This window comes from Camelina sativa, chromosome 14, assembly GCF_000633955.1.
Source record: "Camelina sativa cultivar DH55 chromosome 14, Cs, whole genome shotgun sequence".
In the NCBI taxonomy this organism is placed as follows: Eukaryota; Viridiplantae; Streptophyta; class Magnoliopsida; order Brassicales; family Brassicaceae; genus Camelina; species Camelina sativa.
The window spans coordinates 30570198-30580505 of NC_025698.1; the positions used below are offsets into that span (position 1 = coordinate 30570198).

At 37.9% G+C, this 10308-nt stretch overlaps 4 protein-coding genes across 7 annotated transcripts; 3 read left to right on the plus strand and 1 right to left on the minus strand.

Moving 5' to 3' along the window:
* Positions 668-1254, plus strand: LOC104742959. The gene has a single exon (XM_010464058.2). It carries the CDS (start codon positions 683-685, stop codon positions 1016-1018), a length of 336 nt encoding a protein of 111 aa, XP_010462360.1. The 5' UTR covers positions 668-682; the 3' UTR covers positions 1019-1254.
* On the plus strand, positions 2623-7541 carry LOC104742961 (protein FLX-like 3). 4 transcript variants are annotated; one of them, XR_760590.1, is made up of 7 exons: positions 2623-2719; positions 2930-3462; positions 3591-3736; positions 3821-3897; positions 3984-4164; positions 7214-7300; positions 7454-7541. XR_760590.1 is itself a non-coding variant. In XM_010464060.1 (5 exons), exons 2-5 carry the CDS (start codon positions 2933-2935, stop codon positions 4056-4058), a joined length of 828 nt encoding a protein of 275 aa, XP_010462362.1. In that variant the 5' UTR covers positions 2623-2719; positions 2930-2932; the 3' UTR covers positions 4059-4321. The 4 variants fall into 4 exon arrangements, 1 of the variants encoding a protein (XP_010462362.1); XR_760588.1 differs by having other exon boundaries at positions 3984-4139; XR_760589.2 differs by having other exon boundaries at positions 3984-4139; positions 7214-7284; positions 7454-7467.
* Positions 4446-7207, plus strand: LOC104744169. The gene is given in 7 exon segments (XM_019235640.1): positions 4446-5513; positions 5665-5798; positions 5922-6103; positions 6174-6175; positions 6347-6498; positions 6690-6718; positions 6720-7207. Coding segments are annotated over 7 exon segments (774 nt in total). The 5' UTR covers positions 4446-5314; the 3' UTR covers positions 6796-7207.
* Positions 7450-10117, minus strand: LOC104742960 (phospholipase D alpha 4-like). Its single transcript, XM_010464059.2, has 4 exons — positions 9925-10117; positions 8467-9848; positions 7997-8373; positions 7450-7877 (listed from the first exon to the last, which is right to left on the minus strand). Exons 1-4 carry the CDS (start codon positions 10015-10017, stop codon positions 7450-7452), a joined length of 2280 nt encoding a protein of 759 aa, XP_010462361.1. The 5' UTR covers positions 10018-10117.

The following is a 10308-nucleotide window of genomic DNA, read 5'->3' on the forward strand; positions in this document are numbered from 1 at the left end:
CGTTGGGTTTTTTTTTAATACTGATTCTGAGTTTTTGTGTGGGTATTCCAAAATCCAAATTAGGGTAAACATTGGTTTACGTTTTCGTTATTATGGCTACTAAGTAAGAGGTTCCTTTTGAAGTTAAGAGTTTAGTTTATCACAAAAGCTTGGACCATTGAGATCTGCTTCATGTTATGTGTTTTGTTATTGCTATATTATGAATGTTTGAGTTTGGTTGATAGATCTTTTGTGATCCTTAAGAGTTTGTTTACTGTCTCTTATTGATACACACAAACTTTGACTGCAGAACTTTGCTCATCTTAATACTTTTAGATGCAAACTGTATAACATGATCTATAAAAACCTATATCGTATGTTGCAGACTAACAATATTCTTAAGGTTCTCTGCTTTTATTTTGTCTCCTGCTGAAGCATTGACTAATCCTTGTTTGTGGATTACCTTTTTTCCCCACATCTGATTAGGTGTGTTTAGTTTTTTTCGTGTTGTTATTAGAGTATATGATGTCAAGAGTCATTTGAAAATAGTTACATAGATACCTCGCTCCCATTGAGTTTCTTTATTCCTGATCTTGGAAATGCAAGTTTCATCAACTCGTTTATATCTGTATACCCTAGAACTTTTGTTGAAGTTACAATCTTGATGGAAATGCCTTCACAGAGACTTTCATTTCAAATACTGATGGTTCTTTGCCTTGTTCATTATGCAGGTTATCTTTTCTTAAGAACTAAGAAAAAGGACATAGACCCTGTAAACGAAGAGATGCCTGCTAAATCGGTTTCAGTTGCAGCACCTGTTACTGTGGAGAAGACTTTGTCTTCCACAGTGGTTGCAGAGCCAGTGGTGGTCAAGGCACTTGAGCCAATTCCGGAGAAACAACAACGTGAGCTCTTCAAATGGATCCTGGAGGAGAAAAGGAAATTAAATCCAAAAAACGCAGAGGAGAAGAAACGGATTGACGAGGAGAAAGCGATTCTGAAACAGTTCATAAGCTCCAAAACCATTCCTACTCTCTGAGGATTAAAAGTTCAGCTTCTGTTGATTCTAGTTTGGTTTGGTTTCTTCAATTCTTACTTTGTGGATATCAGATGTTTTGCTTTTGGAAACCTTTTTTCGTTTCAATGTTGAAATCAGTCACTTTGGTATCTTCGGTTTCATCCAACATTGATGATCCATTGTTTGGTCTTGTGTTTTTGTGACATTGTGAAACCGTTTCACTGAAACGGTTACAGCTAGAGAAAAAGGTTCGACTTCTTTTGGGCTAAAGAAAGAGTCTTAAGCCCTTGAATGGCACCTCTTTTAACTTTAGATTCTACAAAATTCACTTTTTACTCCATTCACGATTATGAAAAAATAGATTTTCTAGAATTTTGAAAAACCAGATTTTGATTAATTTTAACAATTCTTTCATAATATCTAAAAACCACATTTTGTGATTTTTTTTCTAATATATATTTATTCTAATTTACTTAAATTACAAAACAAACTAAAACTTTTTTTTTTGTGCAACGAACAAATGATTTTTTTTTCAGTATCATTTTTTTTCTTTTATCTTTTAATAAAAATTTATAATCATTATTTTATTATTTTAAAAAATATTATTATACATAAAAACCAAAAACTAATCAACTTACCATTCAAGATTTTGCAAAAACTAAAATCTACACCAAAATCAAAAACTAAAAAAATCAAAAACCAAAATCCAAAAACTAAAAATTAAAATAAAAAAACTAGTTAAAAACCAGCAGCCATTCATGGCCTTAATTTGTTTGAATCTGAGAATTTCGAACACCCTTCAAAACTGAACAACCAAAAATATTAAATACACATAATTTTAGCAGTTTAAGAGGGTGATTATGAATGTAGCAGCAGACAAAAACTCCTTTGACTAAACAACCAATAAAGTAGTAGCGGTTTCTACTACAAGTCTACAAGTATATGAGTAGTAATCATACAGCTTAATTGTGATTATTCAACGACAATAACAATATTGAATTCTAACTCACATTTGTATTAATGAATGTAAATCCTTTACTTAAGTCTATTATGAATAATATATATATATATATATATATGTGAATTTTTTTTATTTAGTAAGATAAAAGAAAAATAGTGACAAGGTTATGACAAAAAAATGCATTTAAAAAGGATTTTGCATTTGGGTAGCATCTATTAATATTAAATCAATAAAAGATAATTATTTACAACTTTATTCGAAACACAAAGTACTTACATTTTTCCAAGCTTTACATTTCATAGATAAATGATGCGGTTATGTCAGAATTTTTTTTTGTTGTAAATGTTGGACTTGTGTATTAGTTTTATGGCATTGGCCATTTTTTTTATGAGGTCCATTAATAAAATTTTGAAAAAAAAAATGAAAAATATATAAACTATGTATATACTTTCACTTAAATTTTTTCTCAAAATAACCTTTAAATTCGCCATTTTCTCCAATCCCTACAAATTGTAAATTAATTTTACAAAATCAAGATAACCATCATTTCCGATATGCATAAAACAACCAACCAACCAACCATACCTAAAATTCATTTTAAAAGCCCATTGATAATAATACACTAAACGACGTCGTTCTTACGCTGACAAGTTTTAAAGTTAACCTTGTTCTGTTCGAGGGCAAGCTTAAAAAAAAAACACACAAAGGTAGAAGACGACGACGATATCCCCCTACGCGCTCTGTTGCAGAAGAAAGAAAAGGTTTTGACTCAATTTTTATTGTCGAGATTAAGTTTCTTATATATATATATAGCTCAATTGCCGAGTTGTTGACGCTCCGATCAATCTAGGGGTTAGCTTGATTTTGCTTTTCATGTTTCGAGAATGTGAGATTGATGAATTTTTTGGAAACTAACTTGGGTATTTATATCTGAATTTTGCTGTTTTTGTTGTTCTTGTTGGCTTGAGAAGTATATGTCTGGAAGAAACCGGATTCACCGAGACAGTTATCATGATCATCGGCGTGATTTGCCTCCGGAGAGACCATTTCTCAGAGGCCCTCCTCCATTGTTACAGCCTCCACCACCATCTTTGTTAGATGATCTCCAGATTCAGGAGGTCGAAATCAGAAGGCTTTTGAATGATAATCACAGACTAGCTGAGGACAGAATGGTTCTGGAGCGAGAACTCGGCTCTGCTAAGGAAGAGCTTCACCGGATGAATCTCATGATCTCTGATCTTCGTGCTGAACAAGATCTGCGGTCCAGGGAGTTCAGTGAGAAAAGGCATAAGCTTGAGGGAGATGTTCGTGCTATGGAGTCTTATAAGAAGGAGGCTTCCCAGTTGCGTGCTGAGCTTCAGAAGCTAAATGACGTTAAGCGTGGATTAAGTGGAGATGTTCAGATTCTTAGGAAAGATCTGGGTAAATTGCAATCTGATAACAAGCAGATTCCGGGTATGAGAGCTGAGGTTAAAGATCTGCAGAAGGAGCTTATGCTTGCTAGGTATAAAGATTGGACCTTTTATCCATCATTCTGTTAGCTTTTGTAGTTGGTATTTTTTCGCATAAACATCTGGTTTGGGTCGTGAATGCTATAACGAGGTTTTTTTTTGTTTCTCTCCTTTGGAACAGAGACGCAATTGACTATGAAAAGAAGGAAAAGTTTGAGCTTATGGAGCAGAGGCAGACAATGGAAAAGAACATGGTTTCTATGGCGCGCGAAGTTGAAAAGCTACGAGCTGAACTTGCTACTGTTGATAGTAGGCCGTGGGGTTTTGGTATGATCTTAGATTTTTTTCTTGGAAACATTTGGTATTTCATTAAGTCACTAACTGCTTTGTTGTGATATGTTATGTGTCCAGGTGGATCATATGGGATAAATTACAACAATATGGATGTAGCTTACCGTGGTTCTTATGGCGAAAACGATAGTTTCTTGGTACTCATGTTTACATCCATCTGTAAATTGATCTATTCTTGTGGGCTTGTACTTTTACACGCCTGTATTCTTTCCTGCTTTTGTAGGGATCTTCGGAAAGGAGTCAATACTACAGCCATGGGTCTGCCTCACAGAAGAAACCTCGCTTGGATCGTCATTGAAATCTATAAATGATGTTGGGGAAAAAGAGTGAGGTGACAACTGAAATTCCCACTTCGCAATACTCCTCTGGTTGTTTGTGGGTATGCATCTATCCTAAATCGAAATGTTAGTTATTCTGCTGTCTCAATAAAGCGTTATGTTTATGTAACTTAGATGGTTTTTTTATTTTCATTTTAGCCAAACTTAGATGGCTAATCTATTTCAGTAATTTGACGATTGGTTTCTCCTGTTTGCTATTAGTTGTGTCCTGTTATCCTTCTTATTCTTCTGCTCGTATTTGTTACATCCTGGTTTTGATTATTGGTAAAAGATAATCCCTCTGATAGAACTCAGAGGACTCCACCATTGTACCAGCAAGTTTGCGAAACCAAACTCGCACTAACAAGAGGAGGGGATTCTGCTGGGCATCCCCTCCTTTTTCTTCGATCCCAGACTCCTTCCTTCTCATGTATTTGAATTTATAAAGATCTGGTGAGCTAACACCTTTCGAAGGGGTTATAGGCCTTAGAAACGTGTTCTAGAGAGAGATATTTGAGCGTAAGCTGTTGATTGTGGTAACAATTTTTGGAGAAAATCGCTGCATTTGCTTGTTGCTAGAAGCATAAAGAGGGATTACCAGAGATCATTGTTTCTAAGTAGCAGTGTTATGTATGTTACTACTAGATTTAAGAGCTACAGGAGAAGCTCAGTTAAGACGAGTTGGAAACACTGTTAGGACTTCCATTTCTGGATTGCGCCAGGAGGCAGTGTTTTTCTCATTGAAGTGTCTTGAGCTTGCTAGTGTCAATGCTGATTAAATTGGTAAAGGGAATTAGGCACATACACTTTTGGTGGAACAGAGACGTATTGATCCTCTATGGCCATCTTAGCACAATGAGCGGCTTCTCAGAGTTCATTCTGGGATTCACTATATAACGCCCTTCTGCGGTCAGGCCAACAGACATCCATCAGCTGTAGCAAAGACCCGTCTTTGAGGTTCATCTGGGTCAATATAAGCGGTATCTTTGATGTCAGGAAGACCTTAACAAGGATTGTTCGAGCAGGGTTTGAGCGATCAGCATCCTTACCTGTGACTGCATTAGGACTGAATCTAGGTGCTGTGAGTCGTTTTGGAAATGGTCAGGATTTGGAGTTGCAGGACCCTACTCTCCCCCGTGCACTCATCTGATGGAGTGGCAAAATCAACTTCTTGTTTCTACCATCAGAATCCTCATGCCCGAATTAGGTGTATCACATTTTTCACTGTTGAAACCAAATGGAAGGACGCTGGTCTGGAGCTGATGCACAGCTTGGTGGTGACTGAGGTAAATCTCAATTGAATATTGATTCTGACCACACAAAAGGATGTCAGAAGTTAGGAGGCCTGGTGAAAGACTCCAACTCATGGATGACAAATGGATTCTATAGAAGACAAACCAAAGCGACTTTCGTGGAGTTACTTCATCAGAGACATGGTAATTAGTCTATGTAGTTATCTGAGTCTTTTATCAGCTTCTGGGTCTTCTGCATGCACTGAATGGGAAGGCCAACAGGTTACCACGAGATGGCAATTATCTGCCTAGATCTAACCTGGGATCATTGCACCAAATATTGGAAATACTGAAGGTGGTCAGAACTCAGAATTGCTCAATACTATTCTGAAACGTCCAGGGCAGACATTCAGATGCAGAAGTTTATTTCTTAGTTTTGGAACTTTCATGATGAGCAGGATTTTACGATGGGGCATCCCTGGAATCCTAGTAGTTGGTTGACGAGATGAATTGTTCTGTTTTTGAAGGGATACAAGCTGCATTCTTAAGTAGGATTTGTCAGCATTGAAGCACTCGGCAGCAACTTTCTGAAGAAGAAAGCTATAGTCTTAGAGTACCTTCTGCATCTCCTTTGAGTTATTTTACCATCAGATAAAGGAACCTTTCCATATATCAAGAGTTGCCAACGGTGTTATTGACTATGTTAATGCTACATCAGATTTTCCGGTATGCTCTTTCCAAAGGATGTTGATCTGTCTTACGGAAAACGATCTTTCTACCAAGTCTGGAGACAGGTATAGAATCTCTCTAACAAAACGTTCGTTATGAGGAAGTTTGAATTTGGTATTATTTTATATCTGTTAGAGGTTGGTTATCGTTTTCTTTTGGTTAGGTCTTCATATATCTCTTAAGATTTTCACTGTGATTTTTTCTTATAAATGTTATCTATACACAATTTCATCATGTTTCTAGTGTAAGTCCGCATCATAAGTATATCCAGTTGGGTCTTGGAATCTATGTAGAGCTTGCGGAATGAGCAATTTTGTCAACTAGAGGACACTTACCTAGATTTCACATTATTATCTATAGATATAAGATGTTGATGACAATGAGTCGCTGGAGTGGTGGAGAAGTAGCTGTTCTTAAAGATGGTTCACTACATTGGTTTCTGGTGCAGCATGGAAACAAAGTTCTTTAGAATTGACTGGAAAGGATTATTTTAACCATGTTAACTTTCTGGAGGCTGCGAGAGATCTATAGATAAGAATAAAGGCAAAGCTATTGTAGATAAGGAATACATAGGATTAGCTCACTTACTCCTGGAGTTGACTGCTACTTCTGTGGGTTTAAGATCAAGGCTTTATATTGATATGAAATTAGATTGGTGTAGGTTTTACCAGGATTAATAGTCGCTGATACATATCTAGAGGTTCTTAGTTTACTTCCCTTTAGCTTTTCTGAAGACTCTGAAAACTACTCAGCTTAAGAGTGAGTTAGAAACGACTTACATTTTCGGAAAAGCTTGCCCTCGTGTGTTCTTATCGTGGACAGATGGAATAGTATTGGAACTGTATGTAGACTCTGAAGATCAGCATATTCTAGAGGAAGAACAGAGTCGTTACTTTGGATCTGCAAGTGCTTTCAAAGATTCAAGCTTCAGTAGTGTGAATCTTCTTGGAACGGTACATGGTGCGGGCCATTTGTTCTCAGCCAGTGGATAAGCTTGGACACGAATAGGAAAAGATTATCCTTCACGCTCCATACCCGTTTACCTATTAAACATTAGTTGTAGAAATCCCCGTCTGCTGTGTCACGTAGCATTGTATGGTTGCATAAATATTATCTAGAAAAGCTGCTCGTTTCTTGGTTTACACAGGTTTTGATTGTTCTTTTCCTTTTTGCAGGCGAGAAAGCTTCAAAAGAATAAACCTGAGACCATTTATCTAAGAGTTGGTACAGACAAAGAACCAGAAAGGTTATAACAGAAACCAGTTAGTGTGTTAATCAATAAATACATCTTCTCATAATCTTACATTCATATGCGCGTATCTGTGTCATCTTAATCCAATGGTTGAATGTTATTTATTCATATGTATTGCAAGTTATGATCTAAGAATGATTCTAATTCGGAAATTTTCTTTCAGGTGGTTAGAACAGGAGGAAACATCTTCGATCTTTTTCCTTTCACCAACGTCTTGGTATCAGGGAAGAAACCGTCGCCAACTTCCTCAATCGCACCATCTCTTGTCACACTAATTGGATACGCTACCAAATGAATGCCGAGCATGTCCACGACCTTGTCTCCGCTGTAAATCTCCCACATTTGCTCTCCTACCGTCCGTAACCCTTGGACGCATTCAAGACTCTCTGGCTCTGACGATGATAAGTTATCCGCCGTGATCTGGCCACCGGTATGCTCATACCAGAGCGATAACCTGTAAGCTCGAATTTCGTTGGTGTTGTTTGTATCGGTTTGGTAGCAACCTATTGCAATCTCGGTGTCTCGACAACCGTCCATTGATCTCTGATTGATATTGGCTGATCCTATCAAAACGTATGCGTCGTCCACTACAAAGATACAATAATTCCTTTGATTCAATTCTTCATTGCTTATAGTTTATGGAAGTTTAACGAATAATCAATATTTTTTCATTTCAGAATGCGAGTTGTGTAGATGGTTTGTTTACCTATCATGAGCTTGGAGTGGACATAGACCATGAATCTCCGATTCCTCTGCGCATTCCAATAATGTGTTTTCTGATGAGGCAACGAAACTGGTTCAAACTCTCCATCTTTCTTCTCTTCTCTGTTTGCAAGACAGAAGAAGTTTAGATAATCCCTTGGATGCGATCCGTCTCCAGTTTCCCATATTGCCTCTCCAATTATCCGATACATCATTGACATCGTCTCTCTCGTCCAATGAAGTATCTCTTCAACCGTTTCACTCTCAGGTGGCCCTTCCGGCCACATTGGTATCACTATATACACTGCAAATCTCTCCTTAGTGCGTATCTTAGCAGCAATCTTTAACGCTATTTCAATAGGTATCAAGTTTGTGCATCCGCTGCAGGTTCCATATATTAAATATGATTAACTTAACTAGATCAGAATCTCACAGTAGATGTTTAGAAGTTCTGTTAAAAAAAAACTTTCGTACCTATCGTTCTTGCTCTCCCAATGATCACAGCTTCCCATGAAATACTGATTCTCAATGTATATAAACCTCTCAGCCTTCCGAATTGCCTCTACGTAGCCGTCGTGTACACTCTTCTCTACCGATAAACCTCTTGGCATCTCTGTTGCTGATATGTGATCTATCGATCTTAGAACTTGAACATTCCATTTCCGGTTACTTTCCTCTGTAGGTCCAGTTAGGTTTACTAAGTTTCTGATCCCTGAAGTGTTAACTAACACTGAAGGGTTACACTGTTTCGTCCATCTCTGTTCGAAGTTCTTCAGAACATCCCAAGCTGCTGCTCCGACCACAGACACATGGCAATCGTGCCATGGCTCTCTTGGTCCGCCTCTACTTAGCTTAGCTCCGGCTACACTTGTCTGGTAGAAATCAGCCTCTGTTCCGACTGTACGAAACAGTGAATGCTCCTCGGTGTCATACCGACCATCGCAAAGATCAAACCCGCCAAGGAAGCTCATGATCTCTCGCTCCTTGGTGCTTGAGTTTGTCACACGTGTATCCAATGTGATTGTCTTTTGGTGGTGCGCAAACGCTGTAGGGAGTCTTTTGTGCAATCTTGGACACAATCTACAAATAACATTTGTGTTTCTGAAGTAAGCAAGAGCTGTTTCGACGTTTGTTCGCATTACACCTCTGTTCTTGATCATCGGTAACGACGTCTCATCATTCCACAACATTACCCTGACCGCTATGCCTTCCTCTGCTTTCCGTTTCAGAAGCTCACCAATTGTTACTCCAACAGCATGCGGAATCTCAGTCTCGTCATCACGTACGAGAACAAGATTAGGGTTTAACGCCCATCCTGCAATGTAAACCAAGTGCCTAGCACTTTCTATCGCTTTGTAAACATCTTCCCATAAATTCCTTGCATCTAAAGGAACATTATGAACCCTAGGATCAAACGTGGCCTTGTGGTGCGCATCTTGATACAGTGCTACTCTGCAATTCGATCTCTGAGGGAAGCTCGCATTGCTAATACCTTGAAAAGACTCTCCTTGAAGCGTTTTGCACCATCCCGGTTCAAGATAAGCCGGTCTGAACCACATGAGACACTTAAGCTTCAAGTTACGTTTCTTTGACCCATTGTGTGCCATCAGAGGGAAGAACCCGTTGACAACTGCTGAATTAGAAGTCAGGATCTGTTCCGCAGAGATCTGGAATCTTCCGAGAACAGAACATCGAGTCTTGAGCGTGATAGTGATGGTCGTGTCAGAAACCGGGTGTGCGCAGAGGACCTGAAAAGTCTGATTCCAGACACGGTCGTACTCTGAGCTTGTTTTAGCTACCTTCTTCTTGTTTATCTTGATGGTCACGTAAGCTGATTTTGGCTTTGTACAAATACACTGTGGAAAAAAAGAAGATAATAATAGCTCATGAGAAAGAACACAACGATACCATCATATGATATAGAAGACTTACATTGAAAGGAAATGGAGGAGAAAAAGGTGTTGCATCGAAGATTGTAATCTCGAGTGTTCCATGGAAGCACTCTTTCTGTTCTTTAATCTCCATCTTCTCTTTTTTTCTTTTCAAAATGTATCTTTAAGAGTATGAGAGTTAAATTGTTTTTGTGACTCAGATATATGTATGAAGCTGGTCAATCACATTGTTCACAAGGTTGTGTCCATCCATATATATTTGTATATGTTTTTGGTAAAACTTGTAGGATTCTCCATGGACAATCTTAAAGAAAACAATCAACCATATATTTTCACAAAATTGAAGGTGAAGTGTCTTTGAATACAAACCAAGCATTCGACTCTGCTTTTACTACTAGGAATTAAAAAAAAAAAAAAAAAAAAA